Source organism: Amblyraja radiata, chromosome 3 (genome assembly GCF_010909765.2).
Source record: "Amblyraja radiata isolate CabotCenter1 chromosome 3, sAmbRad1.1.pri, whole genome shotgun sequence".
Classification (NCBI taxonomy): Eukaryota; Metazoa; Chordata; class Chondrichthyes; order Rajiformes; family Rajidae; genus Amblyraja; species Amblyraja radiata.
The window spans coordinates 108,193,336-108,214,851 of record NC_045958.1 but is presented as its reverse complement, the minus strand read 5'-3'; the positions used below and the strand labels follow the sequence as shown (position 1 = coordinate 108,214,851).

At 45.9% G+C, this 21,516-nt stretch overlaps 1 protein-coding gene across 1 annotated transcript in view; it reads left to right on the top strand.

The window, feature by feature from the left end:
- The window catches only part of LOC116971587 (EF-hand calcium-binding domain-containing protein 6-like), an 89,129-nt gene extending 68,588 nt beyond the window's left edge, over positions 1 to 20,541 (top strand). Inside the window, exons 14-18 of the mRNA XM_033018821.1 lie at positions 3,276 to 3,400; positions 8,547 to 8,790; positions 9,611 to 9,783; positions 16,476 to 16,632; positions 20,139 to 20,541. Coding sequence (XP_032874712.1) covers positions 3,276 to 3,400; positions 8,547 to 8,790; positions 9,611 to 9,783; positions 16,476 to 16,632; positions 20,139 to 20,384 — 945 coding nt within the window. The 3' untranslated portion in view covers positions 20,385 to 20,541. The remainder of the gene's footprint in view (positions 1 to 3,275; positions 3,401 to 8,546; positions 8,791 to 9,610; positions 9,784 to 16,475; positions 16,633 to 20,138) is intronic.
- The last annotated feature ends 975 nt before the right edge of the window (positions 20,542 to 21,516 follow it).

Genomic DNA, 21,516 nt, shown 5'->3' with positions numbered 1-21,516 from the left:
ATATGGGCTCAAGTCTCTCTGTAACAACATGCAACATGTGCATGTTCAAATTCAGATTGATAACACTACTGCGGTAGCATATATCAATCACATGGGTGGTGTAAAATCTGTATCCTGTGACAGATTATCTAACCTCATTTGGCACTGGTGCATCGAGAGGGATATTTGGGTCACGGCAGTATATCTACCAGGAAGATATAACACGGTGGCAGATGCAAGGTCACGAATGTTTAATGATAATATAGAATGGATGTTGAATCGTACGGTATTCAATGAAATAACTATACGATTTGGCACTCCAGATTTGGATCTGTTTGCATCTAGATTAAACCATCAATTACCCAGATATGTGTCCTGGGAGCCGGACCCAGGAGCAGAGTCAGTGGATGCTTTTTCTCTAAACTGGGGAGGAATGTATATTTATGCTTTCCCACCATTCTGCCTCATAAATCGATGCTTGACTAAAATCAAGCAAGACAAAGCCACAGGCATTTTAGTAGTACCAGATTGGCCTACACAAGCCTGGTTCCTGAAAATATTGGGGTTCATAGTCCAGCCATTAATGGTTGTACCTAAGAGGAGAGATCTCCTAGTAAACCCAGTTTCAGGGAGCAACCATCCGCTTTCTGATCGGATTAATTGTTGGTTTTGCAGGTTCTGAGGAGGCCATCTCAAGACATTGGACTATCCAAACGAACTGTGGATGTCATCACAAAGGCATGGAGGGACAGTACCAAAAAACAGTGCGCCACTCATATTAAGAAGTGGGAAGCTTTCTGCCATGCAAACGATATAACATACAACACAGTTCGGATAACGGATGTCTTGGAGTTCCTATCAGCCCTGTACTATGACTATAAATTAAGTTATAGCGCAATCAACAGTGCCAGAAGTGCACTATCCTCCTATCTGACACTGGAGGCAGGGCACGGGCCGATAGGAACGCACCCCTTCGTAATAAAATTCATGAAGGGAATTTACAATTCGATACCCCCAAGGCCTAGGTACACGGACACATGGGATGTGAGCATGGTACTGACCTTACTTTGTCAGTGGGGACAGCCAATGGCCTTATCTTTGTCAAAACTAACATAGAAAGTGGTTATGCTGATGGCGCTAATAACAGCCCAAAGAGTCCAGACACTACAAAAACTACGACTGGACTACATGACCAGCAATACGAATAACATAACATTCGTTGTTAAGGACCTGATCAAACAGAGCAGGCCAGGAATGCCAGGGATGAAGATCCAGTTCCTGGCATATCCAGAGGACCAACGATTGTGTGTGGTAACACATTTACACCACCACCTGAGAGTCACGGAGAACCTCAGAGGCTCAGAACAATCGGTCCTCATCAGCCACAAGAAACCACACCGAAAGGTGTCAACACAAACTATCTCCAGATGGTTAAAGGAGGTAATGGTGGTAGCGGGAATAAATACTCATATCTTTAAATCTCACTCCACCAGGGCTGCATCTACGCCGGCAGCAAGAACGATGGACGTGCCCCTTGATGACATCCTAGCGGCTGCAGGATGGGTGAACGAAAGAACGTTCCAGCGGTTTTATAACAAACCCATTATCGGACCAGGGGTATTTGCTCGTGCCATCTTAAGTTCTGTTACCTAGTTTTCCCACAGGTTCGGAGGGGAAGCTAATAAAACATTTATTTTTCTTTATTTTAAAGCATCAGTGTCGTTACTAACTACGTTATGTCTGAATGCTTTAATAATACTCTCATCCATGGTCAATCCATTCAGTGTGTGACGCCTGGATTCGTAACCGGCGTGAAATCACAGAGCTTTGAAATCTTCACGTAGTCACTCACGTGACTCCGAAGTAAAATAGTAAGATTAAACGAGAACTTACCAGTTTGAAGTTTGATCTTGATTTTATGAGGAGTTACGATGAGCGATTACGTGCCAACCGCTCCCACCCTCATATTATCAAGGTCATATGGAAGTTCTAGTTTTTCACAATCTTACTATTCTCGGGTCTTCTTTTTTATCTGTGATTTAACACCGCTGCTTTGAAGATTGACGCGCACGCAGACGGACGGCCCTTCTTCACGTAATCGCTCATCGTAACTCCTCATAAAATCAAGATCAAACTTCAAACTGGTAAGTTCTCGTTTAATCTTACTATTAGTTTTCTTCACTGCCTGCTGTACCTGCATGCTTACTTTAATTGACTGATGAACAAGGATCCCCAGATCCCGTTGTACTTCCCCTTTTCCTAACCTGACACCATTCAGATAATAATGTGCCTTCCTGTTCTTGCCACCAAAGCGGATGACCTCACATTTACCCACATTAAACTGCATCTGCCATGCATCTGCCCACTCCCCCAACCTGTCCAAGTCACCCTTCATCCTCATAGCATCCTCTTCACAGTTCACACTGCCACCCAGCTTTGTGTCATCTGCAAATTTGCTAATGTTGCTTTTAATCCCTCCATCTAAATCATTAATATATATTGTAAATAGCTGCTGTCCCAGCAATGAGTCTTGCGGTACCCCACTAGCCACTGTCTGCCATTCTGAAAGGGGCCCGTTAATCCCTACTCTTTGTTTCCTGTCTGTCAACCAATTTTCTATCCATGTTAATACCCCAATACCATGAGCCCTAATTTTGCCCACTAATCTCCTGGGTGGGACCTTATCAAAGGCTTTCTGGAAGTCCAGGTCCACTACATCCACTGGCTCTCCTTTGTCTATTTACATACTCAAAAAATTCCAGAAGATTAGTCAAGCTTAGGGCGAATGTACAAACTCCGTCCAGACAGCACCTGTAGTCAAGATCGAACCTGGGTCCCTGGCGCTGTGAGGTGGCAACTCTACTGCTGCGTCACTGTGTTGTCATCTCCTTACTGTTCCACCCGGGACTTCTATTTATTCAGACACATTCCCAAAGAATGTTTTACAAAGATACACCGGCAATTAAGATTTACTAATGGCCGGGCGACGTCGGAGACCCGGGTTCCATCCTGACCTCGGGTGCTGTCGGTGTGGACTTTGCACGTTCTCCCTATGGCTGCGTGGGTTTCCTCCGGGTGCTCCAGTTTCCTCCCACATCCCAAAGACACGCGGGTCTGTAGGTTAACCGTCCCTCTGTAAATTGCCCCCCTAATGTGTAGGGAAAGGACGCGAAAGTGAGTTAATATAGAACTGGTGTGAACGGGTGATTGATGGTCGGAGTGGAGCTGGTGTATCTTTCAATCAGTTTAGTCAACCAAGTGTCATTTGTCAATGCAGTCTCTTTTCCCCTACACAGCTCTTCAAGATTATTAAATCCTTGATGTACAAGCAGTACCAAGAAGTTGAGAGAGAATTTGAACAGTTGGATGAAATTAACTCAAAGCGACTCAACCATGAAACCATGTATCGGCTTCTGAAACGGTGAATTTATATCTTCATGAAGAAATGGTAGTATCGAGATGAAGATATCATTCTGCTAATAACGATAGTGAATATTGCAAGAAATATTTTAGAAACATAAAAACATAGACAACAGGTGCAGGAGGAGGCCATTCGGCCCTTCAAGCCAGCACCGCCATTCATTGTGATCATGGCTGATCATCCCCAATCAATAACCCGGGCCTGCCTTCTCCCCATATCCCTTGATTCCACAAGCCCCTAAAGCTCTATCTAACTCTCTCTTAAATCCATCCAATGACTTGGCCTCCACTGCCCTTTGTGGTAGGGAATTCCACAAATTCACAACTCTCTGGGTGAAAAAGGTTTTTCTCACCTCAGTCTTAAATGGCCTCCCCTTTATTCTAAGATTGTGGCCCCTGGTTCTGGACACGCCCAACATTGGGAACATTTTTCCTGCATCTAGCTTGTCCAGTCCTTTTATAATTTTATATGTTTCTATAAGATATCCCCTCATCCTTCTAAACTCCAGCGAATACAAGCCTAGTCTTTTCAATCTTTCCTCATATGACAGTCCCTGCCTTCCCAGGGATCAATCTCGTGAACCTACGCTGCACTGCCTCAATCACAAGGATGACCTTCCTCAAATTAGGAGACCAAAACTGTACGCAATACTCCAGATGTGGTCTCACCAGAGCCCTATACAACCACAGAAGAACCTCTTTACTCCTATACTGAAATCCTCTTGTTATGAAGGCCAACATTCCATCAGCTTTCTTCACTGCCTGCTGTACCTGCACGCCAACTTTCAGTGACCGGTGTACAAGGACACCCAGGTCTCGCTGCACCTCCCCCTTGCCTAACCTAACCACATTGAGATAATAATCTGCCCCCTTGTTTTTACCGATCATTTAGTTGAATGTTAGAATGGGATACTTGTAACTTTGTCGCCAACCTTTATATGGCGACTCTTTGCATACCTTGTGTACGCAAAAAAAAGAATATGAATGTGACTGGTAAAGTATTATTCATTCACTGATAAATACGGGGAAAGTAATTCACTATCTGGAGGGCAGAGCTTTAAGGTGAGAGGGGCAATGTTTAAAAGAGATGTACAGGGCAAGGCTATTTTTACACAGAGAATGGATGGGGGCCTAGAACACACTGCCACACACTTTTTTTTTAATCCAAAATATTTATTCAAATATTAAAATAGTATTTACAACACAATAAAACAAAGCAGAACCCACCACCATAAAACAAGACAAAACAATTATACTCAGTAAACTACTGTACAACTATATTGCAATCCTGGTCCAGGATGCATTCAATCCCCCTTAGAAACATAGAAACATAGAAATTAGGTGCAGGAGTAGGCCATTCGGCCCTTCGAGCCTGCACCGCCATTCAATATGATCATGGCTGATCATCCAACTCAGTATCCCGTACCTGCCTTCTCTCCATACCCTCTGATCCCCTTAGCCACAAGGGCCACATCTAACTCCCTCTTAAATATAGGCAATGAACTGGCCTCGACTACCCTCTGTGGCAGGGAGTTCCAGAGATTCACCACTCTCTGTGTGTAAAAAGTTCTTTTCATCTCGGTTTTAAAGGATTTCCCCCTTATCCTTAAGCTGTGACCCCTTGTCCTGGACTTCCCCAACATCGGGAGCAATCTTCCTGCATCTAGCCTGTCCAACCCCTTAAGAATTTTGTAAGTTTCTATAAGATCCCCTCTCAATCTCCTAAATTCTAGAGAGTATAAACCAAGTCTATCCAGTCTTTCTTCATAAGACAGTCCTGACATCCCAGGAATCAGTCTGGTGAACCTTCTCTGCACTCCCTCTATGGCAATAATGTCCTTCCTCAGATTTGGAGACCAAAACTGTACGCAATACTCCAGGTGTGGTCTCACCAAGACCCTGTATAACTGCAGTAGAACCTCCCTGCTCCTGTACTCAAATCCTTTTGCTATGAAAGCTAACATACCATTCGCTTTCTTCACTGCCTGCTGCACCTGCATGCCCACTTTCAATGACTGGTGTACCATGACACCCAGGTCTCGCTGCATCTCCCCTTTTCCTAGTCGGCCACCATTTAGATAATAGTCTGCTTTCCTGTTTTTGCCACCAAAATGGATAACCTCACATTTATCCACATTATACTGCATCTGCCAAACATTTGCCCACTCACCCAGCCTATCCAAGTCACCTTGCAGTCTCCTAGCATCCTCCTCACAGCTAACACTGCCCCCCAGCTTAGTGTCATCCGCAAACTTGGAGATATTGCCTTCAATTCCCTCATCCAGATCATTAATATATATTGTAAATAGCTGGGGTCCCAGCACTGAGCCTTGCGGTACCCCACTAGTCACTGCCTGCCATTGTGAAAAGGACCCGTTTACTCCTACTCTTTGCTTCCTGTTTGCCAGCCAGTTCTCTATCCACATCAATACTGAACCCCCAATGCCGTGTGCTTTAAGTTTGTAAACTAATCTCTTATGTGGGACCTTGTCGAAAGCCTTCTGGAAGTCCAGATACACCACATCCACTGGTTCTCCCCTATCCACGCTACTAGTTACATCCTCGAAAATTCTATAAGATTCGTCAGACATGATTTACCTTTTGTAAATCCATGCTGACTTTGTCCAATGATTTCACCACTTTCCAAATGTGCTGCTATCCCATCTTTAATAACTGACTCTAGCAGTTTCCCCACTACCGATGTTAGACTAACTGGTCAGTAATTCCCCGTTTTCTCTCTCCCTCCCTTCTTAAAAAGTGGGGTTACGTTTGCTACCCGCCAATCCTCAGGAACTACTCCAGAATCTAAAGAGTTTTGAAAGATTATTACTAATGCATCCACTATTTCTGGAGCTACTTCCTTAAGTACTCTGGGATGCAGCCTATCTGGCCCTGGGGATTTATCGGCCTTTAATCCATTCAATTTACCCAACACCACTTCCCGGCTAACCTGGATTTCACTCAATTCCTCCAACTCCTTAGAACCGCGGTCCCCTACTATTTCCGGCAGATTATTTATGTCTTCCTTAGTGAAGACGGAACCAAAGTAGTTATTCAATTGGTCCGCCATATCCTTGTTCCCCATGATCAACTCACCTGTTTCTGACTGCAAGGGACCTACATTTGTTTTAACTAATCTCTTTCTTTTCACATATCTATAAAAACTTTTGCAGTCAGTTTTTATGTTCCCTGCCAGTTTTCTTTCATAATCTATTTTTCCTTTCCTAATTAAGCCCTTTGTCCTCCTCTGCTGGTCTCTGAATTTCTCCCAGTCCTCCGGTATGCTGCTTTTTCTGGCTAATTTGTACGCATCATCCTTCGCTTTGATACTATCCCTGATTTCCCTTGTTATCCACGGATGCACTACCTTCCCTGATTTATTCTTTTGCCAAACTGGGATGAACAATTTTTGTAGTTCATCCATGCAGTCTTTAAATGTCTTCCATTGCATATCCACCGTCAACCCTTTTAGAATTAATTGCCAGTCAATCTTGGCCAATTCACGTCTGATACCCTCAAAGTTACCTTTCTTTAAGTTCAGAACCATTGTTTCTGAATTAACAATGTCACTCTCCATCCTAATGAAGAACTCAACCATATTATGGTCACTCTTGCCCAAGGGGGCACGTGCAACAAGACTGCTAACTAACCCTTCCTCATTACTCAATACCCAGTCTAAAATAGCCTGCTCTCTCGTTGGTTCCTCTACATGTTGATTTAGATAACTATCCCGCATACATTCCAAAAAATCCTCTTCCTCAGCACCCCTGCCAATTTGATTCACCCAATCTATATGTAGATTGAAGTCACCCATTATAACGGTTTTGCCTTTGTCGCACGCATTTCTAATTTCCTGTTTGATACCATCTCCAACTTCACTACTACTGTTAGGTGGCCTGTACACAACACCCACCAGCGTTTTCTGCCCCTTAGTGTTTCGCAGCTCTACCCATACCGATTCCACATCCTGCAAACTAATGTCCTTCCTTTCCATTGCGTTAATCTCCTCTCTAATCAGCAACGCTACCCCACCTCCTTTTCCTTTCTCTCTATCCCTCCTGAATATTGAATATCCCTGGATGTTCAGCTCCCAGCCTTGGTCACCCTGGAGCCATGTCTCCGTGATCCCAACTATATCATAGTCATTAATAGCTATCTGCACATTCAACTCATCCACCTTATTACGAATGCTCCTTGCATTGAGACACAAAGCCTTCAGGCTTGTTTTTACAACACTCTTACCCCTTATACAATTTTGTTGAAAAGTGGCCCTTTTTGATTTTTGCCCTGGATGTTCCGGCCTGCCACTTTTACTTTTCACCTTGCTACCTATTGCTTCTACCCTCATTTTACACCCCTCTGTCTCTACGCTCACACATTTAAGAAACCCTTTCCCTTTAACTCCATCCTCCACTAGCCCATTCGACACCCCACCCCCCTTATTCAGTTTAAAACCACCAGCGGTCCCAGAAATCCCCCAGGGTGCCCGTGGACCGGGCCTAGTCTCTCTTTAGTACCACCCGGGCCCTGACGACACTGCCACACACTGGGTGGTGGTGGAGGCAGATATGATAGTGGTGTTTAAGAGGCTTTTGGATGGACGCAATGGATATGCAGGGAATGGAGGGATATGGATCACGTGGATCAGGCAGAGATTAGTCTAACTTGGCATAGAAACATAGAAAATAGGTGCAGGAGTAGGCCATTCGGCCCTTCGAGCCTGCACCGCCATTCGATATGATCATGATCATCCAACTCAGTATCCCATCCCTGCCCTCTCTCCATACCCCCTGATCCCTTTAGCCACAAGGGCCACACTAACTCCCTCTTAAATATAGCAAATGAACTGGCCTCAACTACCTTCTGTGGCAGAGAATTCCAGAGATTCACTACTTTCTGTGTGAAAAATGTTTTTCTCATCTCGGTCCTAAAAGATTTCCCCCTTATCCTTAAACTGTGACCCGTCACCCTTATTCCTTCACTCCATAGATGCCGCCTCACCCGCTGAGTTTCTCCAGCATTTTTGTCCACCTTCTATGCTCTATGTTCATTGCCATCTTTGTTTTCTGTTTGAAGTGGACTCCCCACTTTATTCTCGAACCTACCCACCACTATCATTAATGGTCTCTTTGTTTCCCCCACCCCAGCTTTGACATTTGCCCAGAGGTAACCCGGGGAGAGATTCGCAGGCTGTGGAAGACGCTGATCACTAACCAGGACAAGACCCTGGACTTCCTGGAGTTTGTGAGACATTTCGGTCACTCCCCCAAATCGGCCTGCTTCCCCAACGCCAAAATAAGCCCCCCGAAAAAGGGGGACTGCGATCTGAGGATGCGCTCGAAAAACCTCAACTGTGCGTCCGACATCCTGGTCGATAATGTCCGTGCCAAGGTGAGCTTCTCACCGGGTGGTCGGTTTATCGTCATAGATAGAGTCATAGAGTCACACAACATGGAAACGGGCCCTTCAGCCCAACTTGCCCACACCAGGCAGCATGCCCCATCTGCACTAGTCCCACCTGCCTGTGCTTGTCCCATATCCCTCTAAACCTGTCCTATCCATGCACCTGTCTAAATGTTTGTTAAACATTACTACAGTCCCTGCCTCAACTACCTCCTCCTGCAGCTCGTTCCATACACCCACCACCCTTTGTGTAAAAAGTTACCCCTCAGTTTCCTATTAAATGTCCCCCTCCCCCCACCCTCTCACCTTAAACCTAAATCCTCTGGTCCTCAATTATAGACAATAGGTGCAGGAGTAGGTCATTCAGCCCTTCGAGCCAACACCGCCATTCAATGTGATCATGGCTCATTATCCCCAATCAGTACCCCGTTCCTGCCCTCCCCATATCCCCTGACTTTAAGAGCCTTATCTAGCTCTCTCTTGAAAGCATCCAGGGAACCGGCTTCCACCGCCCTCTGAGGCAGAGAATTCCACACTCACAACTCTCTGTCAGAAAAAGTATTTCCTCGTCTCCGCTCAAAATGGCCCTACCCCTTATTCCGAAACTGTGCCCCCTTGGTTCTGGACTCCCCCGATCCCCCTACTCTGTGCAACGATAACTAACTCTGTGCGTCGACCCGATCTATCCCCCTCACGTTGATGTGTTGGTTGGTGGGCGGCGTGGATTCGGTGGGCCGAAGGGCCTGTATCTCAAAAGTAAACGGGGAACTCTCTCTCCATTTCCGCTCGCTTTGACTTCAACTTGCAGGTTGATTACCTGTGGGACGACCTGAGGAAGGAATTTCAGGAACTTGACCCTTACCGCACCGGGTTTACCAGCACAGAGGAGTTTAAGGATATCTTGAGCGAGCTGTGTATAAATTTGAATGAATACGAATGCGAAATGCTGGCGAAGAAATTCGAAGTCAATGGGGATGGACGGTAAGGTCAACTAAGTTCGTGCGCTCAGGCCGCTGGGTTAGACCTGGTCCTCCCGCAGACAAAGGCAATAACATTTACTCCGGCATATTTTGGATTAAAAATGCGAGGGTTTCAGTGCGGAGTCGCAGTTGCCCGGGGAATTAAACACTGCATTGTGAGCCGGCAGTGCCTGAGAATGGGACCATTTAATGGTGAACAACGAAGTGTCTCCAAGACTGAGGGAGTGAAGCGAAGTCATTAAACTGCTCAATGGAGCAGCGAATGTCGTGGGATTCACACAGCGCACAAGCGGGGGTCGTTGTGTTCCGTCCAATATTCCACCCGCTCTGTCCACCCCTCCCGATCGATCGTCTTTCCTTCCTCCTGGAAGTGAGACGCAAAATGCTGGAGTCACTCAGCGTGACAGGCAGCATCTCTGGAGAGGAGGATTGGGTGACTTTTCGGGTTCCTTCCCTCCAGAGATTGTTAAGGGCTTGGACACACTAGAGGCAGGAAACATGTTCCCGATGTTGGGGGAGTCCAGAACCAGGGGCCACAGTTTAAGAATAAGGGGTAAGCCATTTAGAACGGAGACGAGGGAACACTTTTTCTCACAGAGAGTGGCGAGTCTGCGGAATTCTCTGCCTCAGAGGGCGGTGGAGGCAGGTTCTCTGGATGCTTTCAAGAGAGAGCTAGATAGGGCTCTTAAAAATAGCGGGGTCAGGGGATATGGGGAGAAGCAGGAACGGGGTACTGATTGGGGATGATCAGCCATGATCACATTGAATGGCGGTGCTGGTTCGAGGGGCCAAATGGTCTACTCCTGCACCTATTGTCTATTGTCTATTGTCAGAGATGCTGCCTGTCCCGCTGAGTTACTCCTGCATTTTGAGTCTATCGTCAGTGTAAACCAGCATCTGCAGTTCCTTCCTATGCGTGTCTGTCCTCCTTGCCCACCTGTCCTTAACCCCAACACTTCATTCTGTGTGGCAAGAAACTGCAGATGCTGGTTTACACCACAGATAGACACAAAAAGCTGGAGTAAACTTGAGTCTGATGAAGAGTCTCGACCCGAAACGTCACCCATTCCTTCTCTCCAGAGATGCTGCCTGTCCCACTGAGAGAGAGCTGGATAGGGCTCTTAAAGATAGCGGAGTCAGGGGATACGGGGAGAAGGCAGGAACGGGATACCGATTGGGGATGATCAGCCATGATCACATTGAATGGCGGTGCTGGCTCGAAGGGCTGAATAGCCTACTCCTGCACCTATTGTCTATTGTCTATTGAGTTACTCCAGCTTTTTGTGTCTATCTTAAATGCATTTTTAAGAGCTGCCTGGTCAGAATGCTCAGAAAACCAGCCACTAGACCTTGCAGTTCCTTCATAATGCCTGAAATGAAAGTATTCCTTCTTAAACGGGAAGGGACATTCACGATCTGGTCCACCGACCCCTCGTTACATTTAAGTTAATAAGTTCTAGGAGCAGAATTCGGCCGTTCGGCCCATCAAGTCTACTCTGCCATTCAATCATGGCTGATCTATCTCTCCCTCCTAACCCCATTCTCCTGCCTTCTCCACATAACCCCTGACACCCGTACTAATCATGAATCTATCTATCTCTGCCTTAAAAATATCCATTGACTTGGCCTCCACAGCCGTCTGTGGCAAAGAATTCCACAGATTCACCGCCCACTGATTAAAGAAATTCCTCCTCATCTCCATTCTAAAGGTACGTCTATTATTCTGAGGCTATGACCTCTGGTCCTAGACTCTCTCACTAGTGGAAACCTCCTCTCCACATCCACCCTAACCAGGCCCTTCACTATTTGGTAAGTTGCTTTTAACCAATACCCCCCCTCCCCCCTTCCCACCAACTCCCTCTCCTATGTCCCCATACACCCATTTATCCAACCATGCCGCCCAGCAGTCTTTAGTTTAGTTTGGAGATACAGCGTGGAAACAAACCCTTTGGCCCACAAAGTGTACGCCAACCAGCGATCACCCCGTATGCTAGCACATCCTACACACTAGGAACAATTTACAATTTTTATCAAACCCATTGAAGCTACAAGGCTGTAGGCCGTTGTAGTGTGGGAGGAAACCGGGGCACATGGAGAACCCCATGCAGGTCACAGGGAAGTCGTGCAAACTCCGTAAAGGCAGCATCTGTAGTCAGGATCGAACCCGGTCCTCTGGCGCTGTAAGGCAGCAACTCGACCGCTGTTCCACCAATCCTACCATTAAGGATTTGTACATAGAACATAGAACAGTGCTGAAAGGGACATGCCCATCGACCCACAATGTCCACGCCCAATATGATACCAAGCTAAACCTGCCCCGTTCAACACCTTAAAACTTTTCCGCTCTGACCCTTAAAGCTATGCCCTCTGCTCTTTCACATCTCCACCCTGGGAAACAGGTTCTGAATATCTATAGTATCCATGCTCTTCTCTCAGGCCATTCGGCCCATCAATCCTACCATGGCTGATCTATCTCTCCCTCCTAATCCCATTCTCCTGCCTTCTCCCCATAACCCCTGACACCTGTACTAATCAATAGACAATAGACAATAGTGCCATTTGGCCTTTCGAACCAGCACCGCCAATCAATGTGATCATGGCTGATCATCCCCAATCAAAACCCCGTTCCTGCCTTCTCCCCATATCTCCTGACTCCGCTATTTTAAAGATTTAATCAAGAATCTATCTATCTTTGTTTTAAAAATATCTATTAACTTGGCCTCCGCAGTATGCTGTGGCAAAGAATAGAAAGATTAAATGAGAACTTACCTTTTGAAGTTTGATCTTTATTTAATGAGAAGTTGAAATGAGGGAATGCGTGAAGAGCTCGCCAGCCTGCATGCGCATCAACCTTCAGAGCAGCTGTATGAAACCACAGACTAGTTGCTGAACTTAAGCTATGGAAAGATTAACGACCTTAGAATTACCGAATGATCTTTATGAGAAGTAGGGTTGGGAGTGGAGGGCACGTATTCCCTCACTTCAACTTCTCATAAAATAAAGATCAAACTTCAAACGGTAAATTCTCGTGCAATCTATCTATTTTATATCAAAGTCACGTGAGTGACTACGTGAAACCTTCAAAGCTTTGTGGTTTCATGCAGTAACCCAATCTGTGTGTGAAACACTTAAACAGATAAACCATTAATGGTAGAAAAACATGGGTTATTAATACCATGATGCTAACTTTCATACATGGCCATTGTTCCTAACCGGACCATAGTCCCAATTGACTTTGAGTTAGACAATAACTCATGCAACACTGTGCAGAATTCTATCTGCAAATATCCAGACATATTCAATCAAATTTAATAACTTATTAACGCACTATGTAAGCCTCTTGCTGTATGATGAAAGGGGACTATCCATTCTATTGGCTGCTAATGAGTCATCAGCAATATCTTGAGACTATTGAATAACAATAATGAAACTATCTTTCATCTCATAGGTGCTAGCAAGCTCAGTGTACTTGTATACCTAATGACACAACTCCAATCTCTGCTCTGGTGGGTATGCTGACACTCCAAATGTACCCAATCATGCCCATTTTGCTTATGAGATAATTCCCATAACAAGCTACCCTAATGTTAGTTATGACCCAGAGACCGAGCCAGAGATTGAGTAAAGACTGTGTTCTTTGTGCTGAAATCATTTGCTGAAAGCATAATCAACTTAAAAATACTGCTCCCATTAGGAATACAGTAGAAGAATATTTGCTTAATAATTTACTGATATACATCGCACACTCCAATGCGTGTAGGCTTTTAGAGTGGTCATATAAAAGACACCCTGCATAACGTAAGTGAACAGCGGGTGAATAACCCATCATTTATTGTCCCACTTATGGTACTATAGAGAATGACAAAGCAGCACAAGCAGTGTCAATTGTGCTATCACATAAATGCTTCTCTAGGCTCAAACTGAAAGCCACACAAACCTCTGTTACTTCCGTTTAAAGGTAACTCACATATTTTGTTCACAAACTTCCCATACAATCGTGCAGAGTTAGCTGCCCGAGAAGACAGGCTGCCCCAGCCATCACTCGTGACCGAGTAAATAGGAGTTGCTTCAGCCGCCTTACCATGGCCTGAATGAATAGGCAAAATTGGCACTATTAAATTTCATGTTGCCTCATCCTTAATATCGCAAGAGGTATCTACTGATAAACCCCTAAGTTTTATCAGCTACAAATTTTGCATATTATCTAAAACTCGATGACACAATGCCCTTTGAACTGAGTAGGGCAGCATTAGCTTCCACCACTGGCTTTGTTATCAAAACATCAGATAATCTGTGCCTCATGTGTATAGATATGGCAAAGTATGCATCTTGAAGATCGATTCTCTGAATCAGTTAAATTGCTGAAAGCCAATCATCCATCTTAAACTGGGTAACTAAACACATGATCAGATTAGCCAAATCCTAACCTGATTTGGCATGCTCCATGTTTCTGTAATCTTGAGAAATATACCCCTCTTGTTCTTGGGCAGACCACTCATCCTCCGTGAGATGTCACTGATTCCACTTGGAACCACTGTTCCTCTATTGACCATACGGACGGAAAGTTTTTGGCTTCTCTTGCCGCGGAAGATGCATTATCTAGTCATTCATACATTCCGCTGATAACATATAATCAGAACCTTATGACTAGAGCTGAAAACACAGTCTCCCCTTGATGTGGGAATACGAGTTCCCTGTCAACTCTTGACTATAAGAGTCACCACGAATTCTCAGCGTTCTTCCTCAGAGTGGAATTTAGCATAATGGAAGCCTTAATCAGGAATTGCTTCACAGTCCTCTAACTGAAACCGTAACACGGAGCATATTTTGTGCCACCATCTGATCCATCAGATGTTCCAATTGAGACAAATGGCCAATCACATCTGCCATAAATGTGGGGACAGAATCCTCTTATCCCGAATTGTCCGACAGGACTTGTCTCACAGACTTGGCTTTGGCTTGGCCCCGACTCGGGGTTGCCAAGCTGCTCCCTCTAGGAGCAGAATCGGAACTAGCTGTGCAGACCGGCGCTGCCAGCGACTCCGAAGTGGCCATCGGCTTTCCGCACTGCCGTGGTCCTCTGCTGTCGGTATAAATCATTATTTATTGTACTTACCAGACAGGTTGCACCTGTTAATGACTTAGAGTCCTTGCTCCCTTCTGTAGCCTCAACAGAGTATATCAGGGGACGAAATACAGCGCAACCCTGCACAAGGTGTTGCTACCTCAGGCCTCAGGCCCCCATATGACCTGGATGAGCCAGCATCATAATCGGAGTCACTTCGTTCCGATACTCCCTACGACGGAGTGGGAGAAATACTGCAACCCTGCCAGGTGTTAGCACAGGCATATGGCTGGAGCAGCCTGTTAATGCCTCCGGTACACGGAGCATAGTTTATTCATATGATTAAAAGAAGCATATCCCCATGCGTCGACGTATTGATGCGCATGCGGGCTGGCGGGGTCTTCACGTAGTCACTCACTTGACTTCGATATAAAATTCCACGTCCCAACACGAAACATAATCTATCCATTATCCAGAGATGCTGCATGGCTCGCTGAGTTACTCCAGCACTTTGTTTCTTTTTATGTAAACCTGCACCTGCAGTCCCTTGTTTCTACATTTTGGCTGGGTGGCACGGTGGTACAGCGGTGGTTGCTGCCTTAAAGCCCTATCCCAATGTACGAGTTTACCCAAGAGCCCTCCCGAGTTAAAAAAAATATCAAACTCGTGGTAAGCACGTAGAACGTACGTAGCGGGTACGTCGGAGTTCAGGGACGGCTCTTCGCGGCTCGTAATGCTAACGGCAGGTACTCGGGAAACACGGTAAGCTCTGGAAGACTCGTGAAGATTTTTCAACATGTTGAAAAAATGTCCACGACAGCCCCGAGTACCTACGAGCGGCCATTACCGTAATTCTCCGAGTTCGAATCAGGGGAAACTCGGGAGAACTCGTACAGTGGTACAGGCCCTTTACAGCGCCGGAGACCCAGGCTAGATCCTGACTACGGGTGCTGTCTGTACAGAGTGAGTACGTTCTCCCCGTGACTTGCGTGGGTTTTCACCAGGTGCTCAGGTTTCCTCCCACACTCCAAAGATGTGCATGTTGTAGGTTAATTTGCCTTCGGTAAAAATTCTACATTGTCCCTAGTGCGTGTAGGATAGTGCTAGTGTGTAGGGATTTCTGGTCGGCACGGACTCTCTGGGCCGAAGGGCCTGTTTCCACGCTGTATCTCTACAGTCTAAAGTAAACAGGGGATATGGGGAGAAAGCAGGAACTCGGTACTGATTTTGGATGATCAGCCATGATCATATGACGGGGAGGTGCTGGCTCGAAAGGCCGAATGGCCTATCCCTACATCTATTTTCTCTGTAAGTCTAAAGACTGCTATGTAAACCCTGTTGTGTTAAATACTTGGAACTCTGCTAAAGGTGTTTAAATTGTGTAAGAATATGTTTCAACGGTAGGCAAAAATACTGGAGAAACTCAGCGGGTGAGGCAACATCTATGGAGAGAAGGGATAGGCGACGTTTCGGGTCGAGACCCAGAATCCATAGATGCTGCCTCACCCACTGAGTTTCTCCAGCGTTTTTGTCTACCTTCAATTTTTTCCAGCATCTGCAGTTCTTTCTTAAACAAAAATATGTTTCGTGTCACTGGCAATTTTTTATTGTCTGAACTTGCCCACCAGGGTTTCCTACATCGACTTCCTGAGACCTTTCGCAATGCGGCGACAGCAATGGCGGGAGGGCAGCAACATGTTGGCGGTACTCCAGCATCCCAACAGTCAGTTCACCGAGCAACATGGGACCGGGCTGAACACCGTCACAGACAGGCTCCGCCAGAAGGTAATAACGACCACCGCCGGCTCACAGATTAGCTCTGATTATAGTGCGGAACTCTCACCAACTTCCACAGACGCGCCGCAGAAAGCATTTTATCGGGATGCATCACGGCCCGGTTTTGGAACAGCTCCACCAAAAAAATTGCAGCCAATTGTCGACACAGCCCAGACCATCGCACAAACCGACCTCCCTTCCATTGACTCCATTTACACCTCACGCTGCCTCGGCAAGGCCAGCAGGACAATCAAGGACCACGGGGAGCTGGGTCTCCATTCCTTGGAGCGCAGCAGGATGAGGAGTGATCTTATAGAGGTGTATAAGATCATGAAACAAATAGATCGGGTGGATGCACAGAGTCTCTTGCCCAGAGTAGGTAAATCGAGGACCAGAAGACATAGGTTTAAGGTGAATTGAATTGAATTGAATTGAATTTATTTATTTGTCATTCAGACCTTTCGGTCTGAACGAATGCCATGCAGTCATACATATAATAAAAAAGCCAAAAACACACAATAAACACAATTTAACATCCACCACAGTGATTTCACCAGGCACCTCCTCACTGTGATGGAAGGCAAAAGTCTTAAGTCTTAAGATTTAAGATTTAAAAGGAATCTGAGGGGTATCTTTTTCACGCAAAGGGCGGTGGATGTATGGAACGAGCTGCTGGAGGAGGTAGTTGAGACAGGGCGTATCACAACATTTAAGAAGCAGTTAGACAGGTACATGGATAGGACAGGTTTAAAGGGATATGGACCAAATGCTGGCAGGTGGGGGGGGACTAGTGTAGCTGGGACATGTTGGCCAGTGTGGGCAAGTTGGGCCGAAGGACCTGATTCCACACTGTATCACCCTATGACTACTGATTATTGTACATCAGGCTATTCCATTTCTTGTGAGTTTGAGTTTAGTTTATTGTCACGTGTACCAAGGTACAGTGAAAAGCTTTTGTTGTGTGCTAACCAGTCAGCGGAAAGACAATACATGATTACAATCGAGCCATTGACAGTGTACAGATACATTTTTTAAGGGTATAACATGAATAATGTTTAGTGCAAGATATTTTGTTCCCCCTAGAATTTTTTTTTTCCCAGGACTGTATTTTTTTCTGCTTGCCAATTTTGAAAGGAACTTTTAAATGGTTCTGATGATGATGAAACTTTATTGTCACTTGTACCTAGCTAGGCGGAATTAAAAAAAAAATTTGTTCACAAAAGAGCCACCACAAAGGCAACGACAAAGTTATAAAGTTACAAATCCCTTCATCATCCCACCCCTAATTCATAGAATTATCGCCAATTCACATTGTGGAAACGCATTCCTGTGCCTTACAGGCATGTCCCACTTAGGCGATTTTTTAGGCAACTGCTAACAGGCGACTAGTTTGCCGCCACATGTTCGCCGGTGGCCGCTGGGCGTAATCTCCTCAGTCGCGCAAAAAGTCGTAGCGTCTTTCTGGTCTTTCTGGTCGCCGCTAAATTTTCAACACGTTGAAAAAAATTTCGGCGACAGTGTGTTTTTGACGCCAATGAGCGTGGCTTGACTTCTCCTGACTTGGGCGCTGTCGTAGGTTGTCGCCAGGATGACGTAGGTTGTCGCCGGTTTTTCGGCGACCCGCTACGCCTGTGACAGTCGCCGGTAGTTGCCTAAAAAATCAGCAAGTGGGACAGGCCCATTACACAATAACTTAATAACAATACTTAACGTCAATATATGAAGACTGCTTCCCCTTCACAAATTCTTATATTGGGTGTAAATAGGTTGAAGTTTGCAAATACTATTCCAGGAAAATGCAATTCTAGTCACAGCACCATAGAGCATGAAAACAGGCCCTTCAGCCCACGCTGACAAAGATGTCCCATCTACACTAGTTCCACCTGCCCACATTTGGCCCATATATCCTTCTAAATGTTTCCTATCTATGCACCTGTCCATTTAACATTCCCCCCTCTCACCTTATAGCTATGCCCTCTAGTGTTTGGACATTTCCACTCTGGGGAAAAGGTTCTGACTATCTACCCTATCTATTCCTCTCATTATTTTTCTATTTTTCCATTGTCTCCACTCAACTTCCAATGTTCCAGAGAAACCAATCCAAGTTTATCCAACCCCTCCCTCCAGATGAAATCCTACAATCCAGGCATCATTCTGGTAAACTTCCTCTGCACCCTCTCCGCAGCCTACACATATTTCCTGTAATGGGGCACCCAGTGCTGCACACCAATCTGGTCTAAACTAAGTCCTATACAGTGTGTAGAAAGGGACTGCAGATGCTCGTTCATACCAAAGACCCTTCTTCAGACTGAAAGTAGAGGGGAGGTTAGTTCAGTACAATTCAGTTTAGTTTATTGTCACGTGGTACAGTGAACAGCATTTGTTGCGTGCTAACCAGTCAGCAGAAAGACAATACATGATTACAATCGAGCCCTTTACAGTGTATGGGTCAGGGGTCGGCAACCTTGTTTTGCATAGGGGCCGGGACGCATGTCTGTGAGCGGATGGCAGGCCACATCTATCACGTGTACACGTGCGTCCCGCCCCCATCCCGCCCCGGATGGCAGGCATCAAATCACGTGTTCACAGAATGTTGACAAAAATGCTGAGGAAACTCAGCGGGTGAGGCAGCCTCGTGCAATCCTTCAATGACTCACCCGCTGAGTTTCTCCAGCATTTTTGTCTACCTTCGATTTTTCCAGCATCTGCAGTTCTTTCTTAAACGTGTTCACAGAAGGTGCGCGGCCGTGCCGGCGGCTTTGCGCAGGATGAGGTACAGCCAGAGCTCGGCCGCTGCTCGGGGCAGGCGCTCGGCGGGCCGGATGATTACGGGGAAAATAATCCGCCCGCCGGCCGGATGATTTCGGGTTACGGGCCGCATTCAGCCCGGGGGCCGTGGGTTGCCGAACCCTGGTATGGATACATGAAAAGGGAATAATGTTTAGTGCATGGTAAAGCCAGCAAAGTCCGATCAAGGATAGTCCAATGGTCACCAATGAGGTGGATAGTGGTTCAGGACTGCTCTCTGGTTGTGGTAGGATGGTTCAGTTGCCTGATAACAGCTGGATAGAAACTGTCCCTGAATCTGGAGGTGTGCGTTTTCACACTTCTCTACCTTGTCCTGATAAGAGAGGGGAGAAGATGGAGTGGCCAGGGTGCGACTGGTCCTTGATTATGCTGCTGGCCTTGCCGGGGCAGAGTGAGGTATAAATGGAGCCAATGGAAGAGAGGTTGGTTTGTGTGATGGTCTGGGCTGCGTCCACAATTCTCTGCAATTTCTTGCGGTCTTGGAAGAGGCTGTGATTCATCCCGATAAAATGATTTCTATGGTGCATCTGTAGAAGGAATGGGAACTGGAGTCCTAGAGTGGTACAGTGTGGAAACAGGCCCTTCGGCCCAACTTGTCACTACACCAGGAGGTAAGAAAACGATTGTCTCTATCAAAGTCCTGTGAAGCTGCGTCATGAAAGGTAGTCCAAGTAAACCTAATTGTTGGTCTAACTTGTGCTGTGCAGCTTCAGGGTGAATGGAAGCCACTGCGACGAGCCTTTAAGAAGTTGGATAGCACCAGCAGCGGTTACCTATCCCTGCCAGAGTTCCGCGCCGTGCTCAAGCTCTGCGATCTGCTCCTGAACGAGGATGAGGTTTACCACATCATGACCAAATTTGACGAGAACATGGAAGGCAAAGTCAACTACAAAAAGTTCCTGGAAGAGACCTACAAGAAAGAGAACCGAGCAGAAAGCAAAACCTTAAAATGATAAATAATTTGTACATTTTAAAGATATTCGATTTCTCTTTTTTTTTAAATCATCTTTAACTCAATTTTGATCATTTTGCTTTGGGGAGGAGTGGGGCGGGGTGTTCATAAGTGATAGGAGCAGAATTAGGCCATTCAGCCCATTGTGTCTACTCCACCATTCAATCATGGCTGATCTATCTCTCCCTCTCAAACCCATTCTCCTGCCTTCTCCCCATAACCCCTGACACCCATACTAATCAAGAATCTATCAATCTCTGCCTTAAAAATATCCATTGACTTGGCCTCCACAGCCGTCTGTGGCAATGAATTCCACAGATTCACCACCCTCTGACTAAAGAAATTCCTCTTCATCTTCATAAAAGTATGTCCTTTTATTCTAAGGCTATGTCTTCTAGTCCTAGACACTCTCACTAGTGGTAACATCCTCTCCACATCCATTCTATCCAGGCCTTTCACTATTCAATGAGGTCCTCCCTCATCCTTCTAAGCGAGTACAGGCCCAGTGCTGTCAAACGCTCATCATACGTTAACCAATTAATTCCTGGGATCATTCTCGTAAACCTCCTCTGGACCCTCTCCAGAGCCAGCACATCCTTCCTCAGATATAGGAACCAAAATTGCTCACAATACTCCAAATGTGGTCTGACCAGCGCCTTATAGATCCTCAATATTACATCCTTGTTTTTATATTATAGTCCTCTCTAAATAAATGCTTGCATTGCATTTGCCTTCCTTATTACTGATTCGGGCGTGTGGTGGTGAGGCTTGGAATGGCAGTTCTCTTGAGTGTGAAAGATTTTGTTTCAAAGATACAGCATGGAAACAGACTCTAAAGCCCACTGAGTCCACGCCGACCATCGATCACCCGTTCACACACGTTCTATGTTATCCCACTTTCTCATCCACTTCCCGAATATTAGGGGCAATTTTACATTAGTCCACAAACCTGCGCGTCTTTGGGATGTGGGAGGAAACCGGAGCACCCGGAGAAAATCCGCACCGTCACAGGGAAAATGCGTAAACTCCACACAGGCAGCACCCGAGATCAGGATCGAACCTGCGTCTGACACCGTGAGGTAACAGCTCTACCAACTGAGCCAGTGTGCCGTCTCAAAGTGAAAAAATAAACT